General features: G+C 43.1%; 1 protein-coding gene across 2 annotated transcripts in view; it reads right to left on the bottom strand.

Annotated features, from left to right (window-relative positions):
- Positions 1-778: 778 nt before the first annotated feature.
- ddx49 (DEAD (Asp-Glu-Ala-Asp) box polypeptide 49) overlaps positions 779-21,732 on the bottom strand; it is a 21,314-nt gene continuing 360 nt past the window's right edge. The window contains exons 2-13 of one of the 2 annotated variants that reach the window (XM_043721563.1): positions 21,121-21,244; positions 17,342-17,427; positions 17,133-17,254; positions 14,713-14,900; positions 7,917-8,057; positions 7,656-7,731; positions 6,805-6,881; positions 6,617-6,714; positions 6,437-6,511; positions 6,194-6,282; positions 5,647-5,713; positions 779-1,487 (exon numbers count right to left, since the gene is read on the bottom strand). In XM_043721563.1, coding sequence (XP_043577498.1) covers positions 1,405-1,487; positions 5,647-5,713; positions 6,194-6,282; positions 6,437-6,511; positions 6,617-6,714; positions 6,805-6,881; positions 7,656-7,731; positions 7,917-8,057; positions 14,713-14,900; positions 17,133-17,254; positions 17,342-17,427; positions 21,121-21,244 — 1,226 coding nt within the window. In that variant the 3' untranslated portion in view covers positions 779-1,404. Of the gene's footprint in view, positions 1,488-5,641; positions 5,714-6,193; positions 6,283-6,436; positions 6,512-6,616; positions 6,715-6,804; positions 6,882-7,655; positions 7,732-7,916; positions 8,058-14,712; positions 14,901-17,132; positions 17,255-17,341; positions 17,428-21,120; positions 21,245-21,732 lie in introns of both variants that reach the window. The other variant, XM_043721562.1, reaches the window with a different exon arrangement.

The following is a 21,732-nucleotide window of genomic DNA, read 5'->3' as shown; positions in this document are numbered from 1 at the left end:
GTTGACCGCTGTACTGTGGGGAAAGGTTTCTTGCTGTGGGTTGTCCATTTGCTTGCTGAGCTGGTGGGTTGGTTTTCAGATGTTTCGTCACCATGCTTGGTAACATCCATGAACTCTAGGTTCTGTCCCAGTTGCTATTGTGTGTTTTGGTTTGTTGTGGTGGGTGATATCATTTCCAGTTGTTTGAGGGCTTGGTAAATGGAAATGAGAGGCCCAGCATTCAACCTGGAACTCCATTAACAAACATGGATATAATGGTAAATGGGGTCCAAATCTAGCTAATTGGTGCTCATGTTTCCTGCCGGTTTGTCCAATGCATGGTATTTTGTATGTTTGTTCTACTGGCTGTGGGTCCAGAGTCCTTTAAGTTCATCAGTAGCTGTTGTTAGTGTGGTAGTTGGAGTTGGAGGAGTCTGGTGGTCATTTCTGAAACATCTTTGTATGGTAGGGTAACTAGAGTCTCCAGGAACGTTGCGTCTTCCTGTTTAGGTCTGTTGTGCAGCAATTAGTGGACTGCATTTATCGGGTATCTGTTGTTCCTGAATATGTTATAGGTGTTTGTCCTCGGCTTCTTGTAGTTCTGGGTTGCTGTGGTGTGTTATGGCTTGTTTAAGTGTCCTGATATGGCTCTGTTTGTGGGTATTGAATTTCTTACTGTTGGCCCATGTAAGTCCTTCAAACTTTGTACATTTCTATCAGATCTTTTCTTGTTTGAAGGTAAACAACGTGAGCCTACACAGTCAGTGTTCAAAGCTGAATTATTCCAACACTGGCAACACCCTGGTGAATACTTTAATACAATCACAATTGAGCTGTTCATTCAGGTATTATTCAATTTGGTAAGTCAATACTTTCATGAAAAGGCACCACTGGAAATTTAAATAGGACAATGGGTAAATTAACTACTCAATTAACTATCATAAATGGAAGGCAATAGTTTCATGCCCTTTCTTGTAAATAAACTGTTGCCATCAGGGAGTGAAGACCCTAAATACCATCATTCAGCTGATAAATCCAAACAAGCAAATGCCTGACTTCTGAAACTCATCAGTTGGCCTACAGCTACTTGCTAGAAATGGAGAGCTAAGTTGTCTGAGTAGGTTGCATGCAAAATACTACAATGAGGAGCCAGATAAAGGATATTTTACATACAATGAATACTATTAACACTACATTGTTCAGCTCCCCACTGCAGCAAACAAATTTCAAATGTTAGAAAATAGTCCATTGAAAACATGAGTGGTGCCAAATGTCACTAAATGGCAATTTGGTTACAGATTGAAGGTTTTGTCCATGGATCAGATTCCAGCTCCAACCAAAACTTGCCCTGCTCTCTTTGCTTGTTTTCTTTTCTTCTTCAGCAGCTTGTGTTTGAGTCGAGTTGCTGTCTGTCTCTCCAAAGTCTCACATATTCTCTGCTGAAATTTCCTCTTTCCTTCCTTTATTTTCTCCAGCTCCATTTTTCTCTTTAACTCTACAGCAGGGTCCTAGAACCAGAACAAAATCCATATAAATCTCATTATCATGTCCAGTTAGACCACTCTTGATAACCCCTTCCATCATTGTGTTGCCAAATGACACCTGCTCAAAGACCATCTGTCAATGCAGCCTTGATCCAAACAAGCCCAGTGTGACTGCTCCTGCCTTCAAGGCAGCATTTCACCAAGGAGGCCTGGCAAAATTTATGGGGAGAACACTAGCCAAGTCGAACCTAACAAAGAAAGACAATTCCTCAGGGTAGTGTTCTGGACCTAACCATCTTCAGCTGTTTCATAAATGCAGAAGTGCAGTCATAAGCAAACAATGTTCGGCTCCATTCGCAGCCACTCTTACAATGCTATAGCGCAGCATTAGCCCCTCAGCCCTTGATGTTGTGCCAACCTGTTAAATTAATCTGTCCATCTAACCTACACCATTGTTACCCATATGTATGTCCAATGGCTATTTAAATGCCCTTAACATTGGCGAGTCTTTGTGGGCAGGCCATTTCACACCTGAGTAAAGAAACTACCCCGATATCTGTGCTAAAATCTATCACCCATTAATGTAAAGCTATGTTCCCCTCGTGTTAGCCTTCACCATCCAAAGAAAAAGGCTCTCTCTCTCTCTGCCCCTGATTAAGCCACCTCTCACAACCTTCTTCTCTCCAATGAAAAACAGCCTTAGTTCCCTCAGCCTTTCCTTGCAAGACCTTCCATACCAAACAACATCCAAGTAAATCTCCTCTGAACCCTTTCCAAAGCTTCCCCATCCTTCCTATAATGCAGTGACCAGAACTACATGCAATACTACAGGTGTGACCTTACCAATAAATTGTACAGCTGAGCATGACCTCATGGCTCCAGAACTCAATCCCCCTACCAACACACCATATGCCATCTTATCTATGTCCCTCTGTAACCCCCAACTCTGCCTACCTTAGTGTCATCCGCAAAGTTACTAACACATCTTTCTATGCCCACATCCAGATCATTTATAAAAAATGACAAACAACACTGGCCTCAAAACGGATCCTTGCAGTACACCACTGGTAACTGACCTCAAGGATGAATATTTCCCATCAACCAACAACCTCTGTCATCTTTCAGCTGGCCAATTTCTGATCCAAACCGCTAAATCAGCCACAATCCCATGCCTCTGTATTTTGTGCAATAGATTACTGTATGGAACCATAATAAATGCCTTACTGAAAACCATATCAACCACTTTACCTTCATCCATAAGAAATAGGAGTGGAAGTAAGGCCATTCGGCCCATCGGGTCAACTAATTCAATCATGGCTGATGGGCATTTCAACACCACTTACCTGTACTCTCCCCGTAGCCCTTAATTCCTTGCGAGATTAATAAATGTCTTCAAGGCTGAGATTAAGAATTTAATACCCTGGCCTCCACTGCACTCCGTGGCAGTGAATTCCACAGGCCCACCACACTCTGGCTGAAGAAATGTCTCATTTCCATTCTAAATTGACCCCCTCTAATTCTAAGGCTGTCCCAGCATCCACATTTTCTAAGCCATGCATTATTTTGTAAGTTTCTATTAGATCTCCCCTCAACCTTGATGTCACAAGGAATTAAGGGTAAGTGGAGTTGAAATGCTCATCAGCCATGATTGAATGGCGGAGTGGACTCGATGGGCCGAATGGCCTTACTTCCGCTCCTATGTCTTATGGTAACCTTCTGAATTCTAACAAACACAATCCCAGGATCCTCAGCTGTTCATCGTATGTTAGGCCTACCATTCCAGAGATCATCCATATGAATCTCCACTGGACATGCTCCAGTGTGGGGCTCAAAACCGGACCCAGTATTCTAAATGAGGCCTAACCCATTTTTAAGAGCTTAGTAGCACCTCATTGCTTTTACATTCCAACCCTCTTGAAATAAATGACAACGTTACATTTGCTTTCTTAACCATGGACTCAACCTGCAAGTCAACCTTTAGAGAATCCTGGACTAGCACTCCCAGATCCCTTTGTACTTTGGCTTTATGAATTTTCTCACCGTTTATGAAATAGTCCATGCCTATAATAGTCAAAGTGCAAGGCCTCGCATTTGCTCACATTGAATTTCATCAGCCATTTCTTGGACCATTCTCTTAAACTGTCTAAATCTTTCTGTAGCCTCCCCACCTCCTCAGAACTACCTGCCTGTCCACCTAACTTCATATCATTGGCAAACTTCGCCAGAATACCCCCAGTCTCTTCATCCAGATTATTTATAGTGAACAGCTGGGCCCCAACACTGAACCCTGTGGGAACATCTACTGTTTTGTCACCTTCTTGAAGAATTCAATCAGGTTAATTAGGCATAACCTCCCCTTCACAAAACCGTGTTGTCTATCCATAATCAAATTAGGATTTATAATCATCTGGAAAATAATATCTTATAACCTTTTCCAACACCTTACCCACAACCGAAGTAAGGCTCGCTGGCCTACATTTACCAGGATTATCCTGACTCCCCTTAAACAAGGGAACAATATTTGCTATCCTCCAGTCTTCTGGCACTACTCCTGTCAATAGTGATGACAAAGATCAAAGCCAAAGGCTCTGCAATCTCCTCCCTGGCTTCCCAGAGAATCAGAGTACAAATCCCATCCAGTCCAGGGGTCTTATCTATTTTCAGATCTTCCAAAATTGCTAAAACCTCCTCTTTGTCAACTGCAATCTTATCTAATCTAGTTGCCTGAATCTCTGTATTCTCACTAACATTGTCAGTATTCACATTGGAAAAGGGCAAAGTATTCATTAAGCACTTCTATGTCCTCCGATTCCAAACACAACTTCCCACTTACTGTCTTTAATTAGCCCTAATCTTACTCTAGTCATTCTTTTATTCCCGATATACCTATATAAGGCTTTAGGGTTTTTCTTGATCCTATCCGCCAACAACTTCTCATGTCCCCTCCTAGCTGCTCTTAGCTCTCTCTTTAGATCTTTCTGGCTAACTTATAACTCTCAAGCCCCTTAACTGAGCCTTCGCACCTCATCCTCACATAAGCCGCTTTCTTCCTCTTTACAAGAGCTTCAATTTCTTTAGTAAACCATGGCTCCCTCTCTCGGCAACTACCTCCCTGCCTGACAGGTAGATACTTATCAAGGACCCACAGTAGCTGTTTCTTGAATAAGCTCCACATTTCAAGAGTGTCCATCCCCTGCAGTTTCCTTACCCCATCCTATGCATCCTAAGTCTGGCCTAATTGCATCATAATTGCCTTTCCCCGCAGTATATACCTATCCCTGCCCATTGCTATTGTAAACATAACCAAATTATGATCAATATCGCCAAAGTGCTCCCCTACCTCCAAATCTAACACCTGGCTGGTTCATTCCCCAGTACCAAATCCAATAGTGGCCTGTCTACATACTGTGTCAGAAAACCCTCCTGCACACATTGAAGAAAAATTGACCCATTTGAACTGTAGTATTACCAGTCAATATTGGGAAAGTTAAAGTCCCCCATAAAAACTACCCTGTTACTCTCGTTTGTATTGAGAATTACCTTTGCTGTCCTTCCCTCTACATCCCTGAAACAATTTGAAGGCCTACAGAAAACTCCCAGAGTGACCTCTCCTTTCCTGTTTCTAACCTCAACCGAAACTCCCTCAGTGGATGAGTCCTCAAACGTTATCTCAGCAATGTCATTTCCTGCTCTTTTCCTCAGAGGGTGTTAGATGCTGATACCCCCACTGACCAAAAACTGAACTGGACAAGCCATATAAATACTGAAATTACAGGAGGTCAGAGTTCTGTAGTGAGTAGCTCACCAGCTGACTCCCCCCAACCCTGTCCACTGTCTACAAGGTGCAAGTCAGGAAAATGATGGAATCCTTCCCTGGATGGGTGCAACTTCAACATTCAAGCAGCCCACTTGACGTACCTCAGGCACCAGTGACAGCATATCATCTGCAGCAACCTACCAAGGCTTCTCCAACCAACCACTATTGCCTTCTCGTTAAAGGTGGGCTCACCAGTGAAAAAATAAATAAAACAAAACATGCTGGACTTGCCAGCAATTCTCAGATCCTATGCTATTTTTAAAAAATAAACACAATTTTACTCTATCTCCCAATCAAGATACGGAACAGTTGCTCATAAATAGTCTGAGTGGTTGACAGATTTGAGAAAATTAAAATGTACCTTTCCTTCTAAAATCATCTGCTTCCTTTTGTTGATTTCCTTCTTTTCATCAAAGTCAGTTGACTCAAGTTCCTGAGATTAAACAGTCATTATCAGTGATGCCACAATTACTATCTGATTACATTTGAGAAACTAATATGCACGTAAGAGGGAAGTCAAACAGAATATTTCATTTATTGCTAAAGGAATAGAGAATGAAAGTAGGGAAGTATTTCTGCAACTGTACAAGGTATTAGTGAGACTGCAGCTGGAGTACTGTGGAGAATTCTGGTCCCCTTCCTTGAGGAGGGATGTAGTTGTATTGGAGGCAGTTCACTAGATTGATTCCAGAGCTGAGGGATGTGTTTTATGAGGAGATTGAGCAGTGTAAGCCCATACTCTCAAGTTTAAAAAAAGCACATGAGGAGATCTTATAGAAGTATAAATGATGGTAAACGGAGTTGATACAGTAGGTATAGAGAGGATATACAGTAGGTGTAGAGCACATGGTTTTAAGATAAGGGGAGCAGATTTAGCGTCATCAAGGATTCTGGCCAAACACCAGCTACTCACAATCTCACACTCTCGCCGAGTCACATTCACATGTGTGAGAATCTTCAGCACATTCTCCTCATCTACCAAAAACTCCTTCAGTTTCACCTCTGAGATAAATTAGACATATCAAGCAGAAAAGCATCAATGATGAAAACTGCACAGATAATTAGGTCATAGGCAAGCCCACCCATGCACACATCCCACTGGCTGTATTCCATTGCACTGCTCTGAAGACCACACCCCATGCCAAATAATACTCACTTGTTTCCTGCTCAATTGCATGAACCAGGTAAATGTCGTACTGAGTAACCAGAGTGATAGAGATGCCATGACGACCTAAAGAACAGAATCATTTAAACCATTTCATCATCACTGACTCAGGGAGGAGGAGGACGGTGAGGAAAGGAGAGGTCAGAGAGAAAGCGAATGATGTATGATTACCTGCTCGGGCTGTGCGGCCAACACGGTGGACGTAGATTTTCGGAAGTCCAGGTGTGTTGTGATTGATGACAACATGGACTGTAGGAATATCGAGACCACTGTGGAGAAAAGATCCAAGTTAGACATTAGTCACTGGAGGAAAGGGGATGGTCAAGAAGTCAATCCAGAGCATTCTGTTCATTCATTACCGAGAAGCAACATCTGTGGCCACAAGGATCTTGAAAATGCTCGACTTGAACTTCGCAAGTGTGGAAAACCGCTGCTTCTGTAGAGACAGAAAACAGTCAATCAGTACAGCGCAGAGCAAGCTCATTCACCCACCCCAAGGCAATGTCTCAGACCCAGGAGTGTTTGATGGGGACAATGTAGATGGAGCTTTACTCTGTATCTAACCCCATGAAGTTGTTGAAAATAAAGCATGCACTATTTTTAAAGTAAGAGTAAATCTTGCTCTGCTCTTTTAAAACTGAAAGAAAACAGAAAATAAAGTTCCCTTGACACCATCCCGATCAAACACTCCTGGGACATGTACAGCATGGGGTTAGATACAAAGCAAGGCTTCTTCCACTCTTTGAATTATAATTAAACTGAAAGTGAAAGTCTATTGACTCTTTTAAACTGCAAGTACATTCTATCAGTACCATTTTCCTGGTATAGGAACAGCACAGGATTAGATACAGAGTAATGCTCCCTTTACACGGTCCCCAGCAAACACTTCCAGGACATGTACAGGACGGGATTAGTTAGAGAGTAAAGTACTCTTTTAAACTGAAAAGTTACTTCTACATTTCCCCCATCAAACACTCCCAGGACAGGGACAGCACAGGGTTGGATATAAGAATAAAGCTCACTCTAACCCTGTGCTGTATCTATTCTGGTGTTTTGGATCTAGTCATCTGTAAAATGAATTTAAATCTTTAATAATGATTCATTAAGACCAGGCCACTGATTTTAGATTTCATTTCAACATTGTTAAGAATATCCAAGAAGAATGGACCAATGTTGATGTTATTCCGCACTCTGTTGGATCAACACTCACCTGCTTCATCATTGAGTGTAGGGCTCCACAGGGAAAGTTGAACCTCCGCAACATCATGTTCAAAATCTGACACATTCTGCAAAGAGAAGTGAAAATGAGACCCAAACCCACTGCAGGGATGTGGTGAGTCATCGATCCAGTGTGTTCCACACATCCTCCTATCGTGATGCACAATCATACATACAGATGGACATGTGAGTATGCTCGAATGTTCAACGCAGTTTATTCAGCATTCCCACATACATCATAAATGGAACTCACTTGCATGTGTTTGTGAAAATGATAATGGACCAATCCTCATGTTCATCCTGAAACTTCTGGATAATCTGAACGAGGAAAGCTTCTTTTACCCGTTCGGGAACAAGGAGATAACGTTGATCCAACTCCGTCACCGTGCGAACTCTACATACAGACAGATCAATTCAAACTCTGTACAGCCACACCTCCCACAGCAATATTGCACCCTTTATTATTAAGATTAACAATATTATGGGGAACTCATCATCATCAAATCTCACAATTCTCAGACCAGTGATTAAACTGTCAGTACCAAAAACACCGCAGCAAGTTCCACATGTGTCATTACACGCAATGTTCCTGTCTCAGAGGAAAATAAACAGGGAACTTTATGCTGTTCCGAATCCTGTGCTGTCCCTGTCCTGGGAACATTTGATGGGGGCTGAAAATGTGTTGCTGGAAAAGCGCAGCAGGTCAGGCAGCATCCAGGGAACAGGAGAATCGACGTTTCGGGCATAAGCCCTTCTACAGGAAACATTTGATGGGGTCAGTGTAAACATAGAAAATAGGTGCAGGAATAGGCCATTCAGCCCTTTGAGCCTGCAGCACCATTCAATGCCATCATGGCTAATCATTCAATCTCAGTATCCTATTCCCACTCACTACTCATAACCCTTCATCCCTTTAACTGCAAGGTCACACCCAGCTCCCTCTTGAATATCTGAGGAACTGGCCCCAACAGCTTCCTGTGGGAGAGAATTCCACAACTCTAAGTGAAGAAATTCTTCCTTATCTCAGTCATGAATGGTTGTCCCCTCATTCTTAGACTGTGACCCCAAGTTCTGGACAGCCCAATATTAGGAACATTCTTCCCATATTTAGCCTATTCAATCCCATCAGGATTTTATATACTTCTGTGCAAATCCCCCTCATTCTTCTAAATTCCAGTGAATACTTCATGATTAACCCTCTGTCCCCAGCTTTTAGAGTCATAGAGCCATACAGTATGGAAAATAAGACTCTTCAGTCCAACTCGTAAATGCCGATCAGATATCCTAAATAAATCTGGTCCCATCTTCCAGCAGTTGGGCTCATATCCCCCCGAACCCTTCCTATTCATATACCCATCCTGATGTCTTTTAAATGTTGTGATTGTACCAGCCTTCTCCACTTCCTCTGGTAGCTCATTCCATATACACAACACCCTCTGCATGAAAAAGCTGCACTTTAGGTCCATTTTATATCTTTCCCCTCTCACCTTGAAACTATTCTCTCTAGTTCTGGACTCCCCCACCCCAGAGAAAATACCTTGGCTATTCACCCTGTCCATGTCCCTCATGATTTTATAAACCTCTGTAAGGTCACCCCTCAGCCTCCGAAGCTCCAAAGAAAGCAGCCCCAGCCTATTCAGCCTCTCCCTACAGCTCAAACCCTCCAAATCTGACAACATCCTTGTGAATCTTTTCTGAACCTTTTCAAGTTTCACAACATCCATCCTATAGCAGAGAGAGCCTAATCAATGTCACGTACAGCCAAAACATAACCTCCCAATTGCCAAACTCAATGAACTGACTGATAAAGGCAAGCATACCAAATGCCTTCTTCATTTTCCTGTCGACCTGCAACTCCACTTTCAAGGGAGTATGAACTTGCACTCCAAGGTCTCTTTGTTCAGCAACACTCCCTAGGACCGTCTCACTAAGTATATAAATACTGTCCTTATTTGTCTTTCCAAAAGGCATCACTACACATTTCTCAAACTCCATTTGTAACTCCTTGACCCACTGGCCCATCTGATCAAGATCCTGTTGTAACCAGAGGTAACCTTTGCTATCCAGTACATCTCCAATTTTGGTGCCATCTGCAAACTTACTAACCATACCTCCCATGTTCAATTCCAAATCATTCATATAAATAACAAAAGGCAGCACTGATCCTTGTGGCACTCCACTGGTCACAGGCCTCCCGTCTGAGAAACAACTCTCCACCACCACCCTCTGGCTTTCACCTTCCAGCCAGTGCTGTATCCAAATGGTTAGTTCTCACTGTATTCCACGTGATCTAACCTTGTTAACCAATCTACCATGAGGAACCTTTTGAAACACCTTACTCAAGTCCATACATATCATGTCTACCACTCTGCCGTCATTAATCCTCTTTCTTACTTTTCAGAAATCTCAAACAAGTTTGAGAGACATGATTTCCCATGCACAAAGCCATGTTGACTATTCCTAATCGGTCCTTGCTTTTCCAAACACATGTAAATCCTGATCCTCAGGATTCCCTCCAACAACTTGCCCACCACCGATGTCAGGTTGCCAGTCTATAGATCGCTGACTTTTCATAGAAATATAGAACAGTACAGCACAGTACAGGCCCTTCGGCCCTCGATGTTGTGCTGACCTTTTATCCTACTCTAAGATCAAACTTACCTACATACCCTGCATTTTACTATCATCCATGTACCTATCCAAGAGTCGCGTAAATGCTCGTAATTATCAGATTCTACCATCACCACTGACAGTGCATTCCACACACCCACCACTCTCTGTGTAAAGAACCTACCTCTGACATCTCCCTTAAGCCTTCCTCCAATCACCTTAAAATTATGCCCCCTTGTGATAGCCATTTCCGCACTGGGAAAAAGTTTCTGACTATCCACTCTATCGATGTCTCTCATTATCCTGTACATCTCTCATCCTTCTTTACTCCAATGAGAAAAGCCCTAGCTCCCTCAACTTTTCTTCATAAGACATGTCCTCCAGTCCAAGCAGCATCCTGGTAAATCTCCTCTTCACCCTAAGGCTTCCACATCCTTGTAATGAGGTGACCAGAACTGAACACAATATATCAAGTGTGGTCTAACCAGGGCTCTATAGTGCTGCAGCATAACCTCATGGCTCTTAAACCCAATCCCCCTGCTAATCAAAGGCAACACACCATATGCCTTCTTAACAACCCTATCAACTTTGAGGGTTCTATGAACATGCACCCCAAGATCCCGCTGTTTCTCCACAGTACCAAGAGTCCTGCCTTTAACCCTGTATTCTGCATTCAAATTCAACCTTTCAAAATGGATCACTTCACACTTTTCCAGGTTGAACTCCATCTGCCACTTCTCAGCCCAGCTCCGGATCCTGTCAATGTCCTGTTGCAATCTACAATAGCCCTCCAAACTCCACAGCTCCACCAAACTTCATGTCATCAGCAAACCTTCTAACCCACCCTTCCACTTCCTCATTCAAGTCATTTATAAAAATCACAAAGAGCAGAGGTCCCAGACCAGATCCCTGCAAAACACCATTGGTATCATCAGTAACTTGGAAATTCTCCCTAATCTCCCACATCCAACAGGAAGAGCACATCACTCTACAAAAGGCCATCTTTGCAGCTTAACAACCTACAGTCCCAGAAAACAGATCACTTAGTATCTATGTTTTATATTTTTAAAGTTTGTTGTGGGTCTGTTCGCCGAGCTCCAACAGGAAGAGCACATCACTCTACAAAAGGCCATCTTTGCAGCTTAACAACCTACGTCCCAGAAAACAGATCACTTAGTATCTATGTTTTATATTTTTAAAGTTTGTGGTGGGTCTGTTCGCGGAGCTGGGAATTTGTGTTGCAGACGTTTCGTCCCCTGTCTAGGTGACATCCTCAGTGCTTGGGAGCCTCCTGTGAAGCGCTTCTGTGGTGTTTCCGCTACAAATCTTCTCCCAAACTTTGAATTTTTAAAGTTTAACCAAGATACACATCTCAATAAAAATGTGTAATCAAATAAGAACCCACTCTACTCACTGCTGTAGATTTACAACAAAAAAGTAGGTTACACTTTAAAGCTAGCCACTTAGCTGCTCTCCTGCTGTGGGCTCCCCTACACAGGTTCCTTCAAGGTGAGCTGTGAATTTTGCTGTTTGCTTATTTTTCTTAGAGGAACTGTGATGTCCAGAGATACTTGAAGCCAAACAGGAGAGACAGTCAGCTGTGCAGGTAGATTTCTCAGTTTGATTCATTTCCCATGTGACCTTTTTCTGTCTTCAACCTTTTTAAAGTGCCATTGTTTTGATCTTTTTTTTGCTAAAGTTCAAAAACAATGCAACAACCTATAAAACAATAATTACTGCTCCTGGAATTCAAGGAAATCAGCTCCCACACTGAAAATACCTTTTTTTTTAAAAAAAGCAGTTCTTATTAGCCACATTCTGTCCTCCATCTCAGATTTCCTGAAGGTTATTTCTGTCCTCCTCAGTGAAGACAGATCCAAAGTATTTGTTCAACCGGTCTGCCATCTCTTTGTTGTTCATTATGAATTCACCTGATTCTAACTGCAAGGGACCTACATTTGTCTTCACCAGTCTTTTTCTCTTCACATATCTATAGAAGCTTTTGTAGTCAGTTTTTGTTTTCTGCAAGTTTACTTTCATATTCTGTTTCCCCTTGTGAATTAATCCCTTTGCACTCTTGTGCTGAATGTTTAATTTCTCCCAGACCTTAGATTTGCTTCTTATGGCCAATGTATATGTCTCCTGTATGGCTTTAACACCCTTCCTGATTTCCTTTGCTGACCAGGGTTGAGCCACCTTCTCTTTATTCTTACGCCAAACAGGGATGTACAATTGTTGAAGTTCATCTATATGTTCTTTAAATGTCTGTCATTGCCTATCCACCATCAACCCCGTAAGTATCCTTGGCCAGTTTATCCTAGCCAATGCCTCATATCACCAAAGGTAGCTTTAAGTTCAGGACCCTAGTTTCAGGACCCTAGTTTCAGGACCCTAGTTTCAGGACCCTAGTTTCAGGACCCTAGTTTCAGATTTAATTGTGTTATTCTCCATTTTAATGAAGAATTCTATCATATTATGGTCACCCTCTCCCAAAGAATCTCTCACCACAAGGTTGCTAGTTAATCCTCTCTCGTTACACAACACCCAATCCAGGGTGGCTTGCTCTCTAGTTGGTTCCTCGATGTATTGGTCAAGGAAACCATCCCTCACACATTCCAGGAAATTCTCCTCCATCACATTGCTACCCGGTGCATAGTTTCAGAGTAAAAGAAGCAGGAATAGGCCAGCTGAGCCGTTGAGCCTGCTCTGCCATTCATTCAGATCATGGCTGATCCATTGTCTCAGCCCCTCCTACCTGCATTATCTCAATAACCCTTTATTCCCCTACCATGCAAACACCCATCCAACTGGGTCTGGAATATATTGAATGAAGCTGCCTCTACTGCCTCTTTGGGCAGAGAATTCCATAGATTCAACAGTCTCTGGGAAAAGCAGTTCCTCCTCATCTCTGTCCTTAATCTACTCCCCCTAATCTTGAAGCCATGCCCCCTAGTCCTAGTCTCACCCACCAGTGGAAACAGCTTACCTGCCCCTACCTTATCTACCCCATTCCATATGTTATGTTTCTACAAGATCCCTTCTGATTCTTCCAAATTCTAGTTTGGTTAATCCAATCAGTATGTAGATTGAAATCACCCACAATAACTGTTGTACCCTGACTGCATGGATCTCTAATTTCCTGTTTGATACAGTTTCCAACATCACAAGTATGTTTGGTGGTCTGTACTAATGTCTTTTTCCCTTCAATGTTCTGCAGCTCCACCCATACAGATTCCACAATGTCCAGACTAGCGTCCTCCCTTACTATTATGTTAATCTCCTTAATCAGCAACACTACCCTACCTCTTTTTCCTTTCTATCTGTATTCCCTGACAATTGAATAACTTTGCACATTGCATTCCCATCCTTGGTTACCCTGGAGCCAGTTACATTTTTTCCATTAATAACTGTTTGTGCAGTTAATTCATCCACCTTATTACAAATACTCCTCACACTGAGACGGAGTCTTCAGGCTCATTTATTTCGACATTTATTGCCCTTTTAGAATCATTATGAAATGTGGCGCTTTTTGATTTTTGTCTTTGGTTTCTCTGCCTTCCACTTTTCCAATCATTGTCCTTTGTTTCTGTCTCTGTTAAACCCCTCTTTGCCTTCCTGCACTGGTTCCCATCCCCCTGCCATATTAGTTTAAACCCTCCCCAACAGCACTTGCAAACACTTCCCCGAGGAAGTGGTTCCAGTCCTGCCCAGGTGCAGACCATTCCAATGTCCCAGGAATTTGAATTCCCCCCCCACCGCACCATCCTTCAAGCCACATTTTCATCTTAGCTATCCTATCATTCCTACTCTGACTAGCACATGGCACAGGTAGCAATCCCAAGAATACATTGAGGTGCTACGTTTTAGTTTAACTCCTAACTCCCTCAGTTCAGCTTATGGGACCTCATCCTTTTTTTAAACCGATGTTGTTGGTGTGGTATGGACTACAATAGCTGGCTGTTCACTTTCCCCCAGAATGTACTGCAGCTGCTCAAAGAGATCCCAGACCATTGCACCTGGGAGGCAATATACCATCCTGGACTCTTGTTTGCAGTTGCAGAAACACGCGTCTATTGAATCCCATATCACTACAGCTCTGGCCACTCTTTTTCCTGCCCTCCTTTGCAGCAGAGCCAACCACATGCCATGAACCCAGCTGCTGCCACCTTCCCCTGGTGAGCCGTCTCCCCCAACTGTATCCAAAACAGTTATACCTGTTTTGGAGGGAGATGATCACAGGGGACACTGCATTACTTACCTACCTTTCCTCTGTCTGTTGGCTAGCCATTCTCTACTTTCTTCAGTAATTTTTATCTGTGGTGTGATCAACTTTTACTGAATATACTATCCATGATTCCCTCAGCCTCATGAATGCTCCAAAGTTACAGGGATATTTATTCTGTTTCTCTGTATCTAACCCCATGTGTATTTATAGTTACTCTGTCTTTGATTCCCAGAAGAAAGGCTTGTTCGTGGCAATCTTCTTCAGCTCCTGTAACGTGTCAGTAAGGGTCGCACTGAACAGTAGAGTTTGCCGTTTGGCTGGGACAGCACTGAGAATCAATTCCAGGTCCTGAGTGAAATCTGTGCAGCCTTGCTCCAGCAATCTATCAGCTTCATCCAACACCTAGGGAAAAGAGCAAATGCCAATGGCAAAACTGAGTTTTCTTCTATCGGAAACTGGAAGTCACACAGCCAGAAAAATGTAATCTGTCTCAGCTGCCATATTGCACATAAACAAGCAATAATTCAGATACAAGACAGGCATGGTCACAAGCCCTCCTTCCTTCTTTATAGTAATTTCATGAGATGCAAGGCTGGCATTTATTGCCTGTCCTCAATTTACCTGAAATTAAGTAGCACAGTCATTTCAGAAGGTAATTAGGAGTTGAGCATATTGCTGTGGGCCTGGAGTCACGTACTCCAACAGACTTCCAGATGACTCAATAGATTTTACAACTATCAACTGCAATTTCCTGGTCACCACTAGATCTGCTTCTTAATTCCACATGCTTTAACTGAATTCAAATTCCACGGTCCGCAGTGGTGGAACCTGAAAATAATCCCTAGTCACTGGATTACTGGCTCATGCAACAAGAGAGGAAGCTGCAATTGATGATATCAGCCCATTGTTTGGGGTATATGAAGTCATACAGTCATAGAGATGTATAGCATGGAACCAACCCTTCGATCCAACCCGTCCATGCTGACCAGATATCACAACCCAAGGACTCAGTCCTGGCAGAGGAGAGTAAAGAGAGTCTTAGTTAGCAGCCTCCCATGTGGCACCTTGTCAAAGAGGAGCTCATGGTGTTAGGGGCAAGGTGGTTACATGGGTAGAGGATTGGCTGCCGGGCAGGAGGCAGTGAGTGGAGATGAAGGGTCTTTTTCAAGATGGCAGCTGATGACTACTGCAGTTCTGCAGGGGTCAGTGTTGGGACCAGGACTATGCAAATTACACATTAACAATCTGCACAAAACAACTGAGGGCATTGCTGCTATCTTTGCAGATAACACAAAAATAGGTGAAGGACAGGGAGTGTTGAGGAAGTGAGAGGCTGCAGAAAAACTTGAACAGGCTAGGAGAGTTGACAAAGAAGTGGCAGGTGGAATACAATGTGGGAAAGTGAGGTTATGCACTTTGGTTGGAAAAATAGAAGCATAGACTGTTTTCTAAATGGGGAAAGGCTTCAGAAATCTGAAACATGAAGGAACTTGGGAGTCCACATTCAGGTTTCTCTTAAGGTTAACATGCAAGTTCAGTTGGTAATTAGGAAGAGAAATGCATTGTTAACATTCATTTCCAGAGGACTAGAACAAAAAGAAGGAATGTCCTGCTGAGGCTGTGTAAGGCTCCAACCAGATCATATTTGGAATACAGTGAGCAGTATTGGGCCCCGTATCTAAGCAAAGTATTGGAGGGAATCCAGAGGAGATTTACAAGAATGATCTTGGGAATAAAGGCCTTGTCACATGAGGAGGGATTGAGGACTCTGTGTACTCGATGAGGGGTGGATCTGATTGAAACTTACAGAACACTGAGGGGCCAGGAGTGTGTGGATATGGAGAAGATGTTTCCAAGTGTACGAGAGATTAGGAGCAGAGGGCACCGCCGCAGAGTGAAGGGATTACCATTTGGAACTGAGATGAGGAGGAATTTCTTCAGCCAGAGGGTGGGGAATCTGTGGAACTCGTTACCGCAGAGGGCTGTGGAGGCCGGATCACTGAGTATATTTAAGACAGCGATAGGTAGGCTCTTGATTAATAAGAGGATCAAAGGTTATGCGGGGGAAGACAGCAGAATGGTTTGAAAAACATTATTTGCCATAATCAAATGACAGAGCAGACTTGATGAACCAATAGGACTTAATTCCGCTCCTATATCTAATGGTCTTATGGAAATAATTAAGGATTTTGGTGAACGTGAACTGGAAAGACTACGGTCTCTGGCTGTGGCATCAGCAATCTTAGACTTGTCATTACAAGAATGAAAGGATTATTTCGAGGTTGATACAGGGCCAAGGGGAGAGAGTAGGGCAGTGGGATTAGTTTGGGGATTGATATAGGGTCAAGGGGAGAGAGTAGGGCAGTGGGATTAGTTTGGGGATTGATACAGGGTCAAGGGGAGAGAGTAGGGCAGTGGGATTAGTTTGGGAATTGATACAGGGCTATAGGGAAAGAGTAGGTCAGAACGGTGTAAATTCGGCCAGAAACAGAGAGTAACCAAATTTGATGCTGCCCTAACGCCACCCCCTCCCTGTGGCCATGCCTCTAGGGTTGGTGGGAAATGTTTCCTAATCCCCACACTGCAGAATGGGAGAAACATTAACGTATTGAGTCTCTACAAATTCTCTCATACCAGAAACTTTATTTTCTTCAAGTTGAAGGTGTCACTACTCCGGATGTGGTCAGCCAGACGGCCTGGAGTTGCGATGACAACATGAGGTTTTCTGGAGAGTTCTAGAGCCTGTGAGACCATATCTAGGGAGGGAAACAGACAGATAATAAACTGGCCTTAGGGATAAGGCATTGAAACAGCAGGCCACAGAACATCAGACAGAGACTCACCGATTCCACCAACAACAACACAATCCTTCAAACCCAGAGGTTTCCCCAGGACTCGAAACTGTTCAGCAATCTGATAGACCAACTCCCTGAAAAGAAGAATTACATAAGATGTGTTTCAGTTCAGTCTGACTGAGAGACTCAATCTCAAAGAGTGACAATAATTTATATTCCAAAATTCAGAAAACAAAAGCAAGCTAACATAGAGCAGACAGTTATGAGAATGGAGTCTGAATTCACTGAGACTGAGGTCTGAAGTCAGTGAACATATCTCAGAAAGATCATGTTGATTGTACTTGGGAGTGCAGAAAGAACCAGAACTATAAATAAGAGGAGAAAGCAGTGGAACATGGAGGGCTTTTAAAGAAGGGAAAGTGCCATAGGTAGGTCAAGGAGCACAGGTCAAGATCTGATCTAGTTACCATCAGTCTGGGCCAGAGGTGAAAGCTATAGTCTGGTGGGGAGGCTTCATTTAAATGGAAAGACTCAAACCCTCAAGCAATTTACCATCAAGCCCATGATGTCAATGCAATCATCCACAATGAGTTCATGACTAACTTTCAGCAAATTGCCATTGTGTCAGGAGAGATGTAATCAATAAGAACTGATTCTCTGTTTTGTACAGTCCCATTTGTTGACTTGTCTCAGTATCACACAGCACGGAAACAGACCTTTCAGTCCAACCAGTCCATGCCAAACAAAATCCCAAACTTAAACCAGTCCTACCTGCCTGTGCTTGGCCCCTAACCCTCTAAACATTTCTTATTTATGCATTTATCCAAATGTCTTTTAAATGTCCTAAGTGTTGCTGGATCCATCACTTCCTCTGTAAGTTCATTCTACACACAAAACACTAAAAACAATTGCCTCTCATGGTTCTTTTTAAAATCTTTCTCCTCTCACCTTAAAAATATGCCCGAGTTTGAAATCCCCCACCTAAGGGAAAAGACACCTGCCACAACTTCCGGTTGTGGAGAAAGAGGTGGAAAAGGTTATAAGAGATAGGATTTATAACCATCTCGATAGGAATATGTTGATTAGGGATAGTAAACATGGTTTTATGAAGGGCAGGATGTGCCTCACAAACCTTATTGAGTTCTTTGACAAGGTGATTAAACAGGTGGATGAGGGTAAAGCCATTGAGTTGGTGTATATGGATTTTACTAAGGCGTTTGATAAGGTTCCCATTGGTAGGCTACTGCACAAAATACAGAGACATGGGATTGAGGGCGATTTAGTGGTTTGGATCCAAAATTGGCTAGCTGAAAGAAGACAGAGGGTGGTGGTTGATGGGAAATGTACATCCTGGAGTTCATTTCCTAGTGATGTACTGCAAGGATTAGTTTTTAGTCCACTGCTGTTTATCATTTTTATAAATGACCTGGATGAGGGCATAGAAGGATGGGTTAGTAAATTTGTGGATGACATTAAGGTTGGTGGAGTTGTGGACAGTGCGGAAGGATGTTGCAGGTTACAGAGGAACATAGATAAGCTGCAGGGCTGGACTGAGAGGTAGCAAATGAAGTTTAATGTGGAAAAGCGTGAGGTGATTCACTTTGGAAGGACAGATGTCAAAGGTAGTTTCTTTACTCAGAGTAATAGGGGGGTGGAACGCACTGCCTGCATCAGTTGTAGACTCGCCAACTTTACTGACATATAAATGGTCATTGGATCGACATCTGGACAAGAATGGAATACTGTAGGTTAGGTGGGCTTCAGATTGGTTTCACTGGGCAGCGCAACATCAAGGGCCGAAGGGCCTGTACTGCGCTGTAATGTTCTATATTCTATTATCTATACCTCTCACGATTTTATAAATCTCTAAATACACCTCTCAACCTCCAAAGCTCCAGTGAAAAAAGTCCCAGCTTATCCAGCCTTTCCTTATAACTCAAACCTCCATTCCCGTCAACATCCTGCTAAATCTCTTCTGAACCCTCTCCAGCTTAACAACATCCTTCCAGTAACGGAGACCAGAACTGGACGCAGTATCCAGAAAAGACCTTACCAATATCCAGTACAACCTCAACATAACATCCCAAATCCTATGCTCAAAGTCATAAAGATGTACAGCACGGTAACAGACACTTCGGTCCAACTCGCCCACACCGACCAGATATCCCAACCCAATCTAGTCCCACCTGCCAGCATCCGGTCCACATCCCTCCAAACCCTTCCTATTCATATACCCATCCAAATGCCTCTTAAATATTGCAATTGTACCAGCCTCCACCACTTCCTCTGGCAGCTCATTCCATACAAGTACTACCTTCTGCATGAAAAAGTTGCCCCTTAGGTCTCTGTTATATCTGTCCCCTCTCACCCTAAACCTATGCCCTCTAGTTCTGGACTCCCCCAACCAGGGAAAAGACCTTGTCTAGTTACCCTATCCATACCCCTCGTGAATTTATAAACCTCTATAAGTCACCCCTCAGCCTCCGATGCTCCAGGGAAAACAGCCCTAACCTGTTCAACCTCTCCCTATAGCTCAGATCCTCCAACCCTGGCAACATCCTTGTAAATCTTTTCTGAACTCTTTCAAGTTTCACAACATCTTTCCGATAGGAAGGAGACCAGAATTGCACGCAGTATTCCAACAGTGGCCTAACCAATGTCCTGTACAGCTGCAACATGACCTCCCAACTTCTGTACTCAATACTCTGACCAATAAAAGAAAGCATACCAAATGCCTTGTTCACTATCCTATCTACCTGCGACTCCACTTTCAAGGTCTGAACAATGAAGACAAACATGCTAAACACTCTCTTAACCACCCTAGATATGTGTGATGCAAACTTAAAAAAAAATTATACACCCGAACCTTTAAGTCTCTCCATTCTACAACACTATTCAAGGCCCTACGTTTAAGTCTTGCTTTTGTTTGTTTTACCAATATGCAATACTCACATTTATCAAGATTAAACTCCACCTGCCACTTTTCAGCCATTGACCCAATTGATCAAAATGTCTTTGCTTTCATCTGCAAACTTACTGACCAGACCTTCCATACTCTCATCTAAATCATTTATATAAATGACAAACAGAAGTGGACCCAGCACCGATCCCTGTGGGACATCACTGACCACAGGCCTCCAGTCCGACAAAATGCTCTACCATCACCCTCTGTCTCCTGCTGTTAAGCCAACTTCGCATCCAATTGGGAAACTCACTGTGAATCCCGTATGATCTAACTTTACTAATTAGTCTACCATGCGGAACCTGTGAACCTTTATTAAAGTCCAAGTAAATAATGTCTACTGTTCTGTCCTAATCAATCATCTTGGTTACTTCCTCAAAAAAACTCAAGTTTGTAAGACAATTTTCCATGCACAAAACCATGCTGACTATCTCTAATCATTCCTTATCTCTCCGAGCTTTCAGAAGCACTTCCAACAATTTACCCACCATCAAAATCAGATTCAAAAGTCTACAGTTACCAAGCTTCTCCTTACATCGTTTCTTAAACAAAGGCACCACATTACACACTTTCCACTCATTCAGAATCTCACCCATATTTATAGATGATACAAATATTTCTTCAAGGGGCCCCACAATTTCCTAACTTTCCAATAAGTCCTCGGGTCCTCGAGATCTGTCCAGCTTTGTACTTTCTAAGATCTCCAGCACTTTTCTAATGTCAACTGTTTTCAAAACATCAACATTTATTTCCAATCTATAATAGATTGCAGAAAGGAGAAGCTAAAAGGACGAGTAGGGAAGGGATCTATATTCATGCATTAGCTGTGAGTGATGGCGCTGAGAGCTGCTCAAAGTTCAGTCACCTGGTGGGAGCCAACACCAAGCAGAATATTCCATATGGATCCTCTGACAGCTTCTGAAGGATTGGGAGAACAAATGCTGCAGTTTTCCCGCTGCCAGTTTGGGCACAGCCCATACAGTCCTGTCCTGAGAGAGAAAAAAATTATTTTTAATTTGCGGAGCAATGAAAGCTAATGAAAGGACTAAAGGAGCCAGGTCAGGAGTCATGGGTTAGAGAACAAGGAGCCAAGGTCAGGGTCAGAACAAAGAAACAGATTTGGAGGTGAGGGGTCAGAGAGGGAGAAGCCAGGTCCCAAGATCAGCACAAGGGTCATGGAATGGGGGGGTCAGGAGTCAGCATGAGGGTCTAGGAATGGGGTAAAAACAAGGACTGCAGATGCTGGAAACCAGATTCTGTCTCAGAGCGGTGCTGGAAAGGCACAGCAGTTCAAGCAGCATCCGAGGAGCAAGAAAATCGACCTTTCGGGCAAATGCCCTTCATCAGGAATAGAGGCAGAGAGCCTGAAGAGTGGAGAGATAGGAATGGGTCAGGGGTCAGCGTGAGGGTCCGGGAATGGGGGTCAGCATGAGGGTCTGGGAATGGGGGTCAGGGGTCAGCATGGGGAAGTCGGATC

This window comes from Chiloscyllium plagiosum, chromosome 31, assembly GCF_004010195.1.
Source record: "Chiloscyllium plagiosum isolate BGI_BamShark_2017 chromosome 31, ASM401019v2, whole genome shotgun sequence".
Taxonomy (NCBI): domain Eukaryota; kingdom Metazoa; phylum Chordata; class Chondrichthyes; order Orectolobiformes; family Hemiscylliidae; genus Chiloscyllium; species Chiloscyllium plagiosum.
Note: the sequence above shows the minus strand (reverse complement) of the source record. Positions and strands in the feature narration are given on the sequence as shown.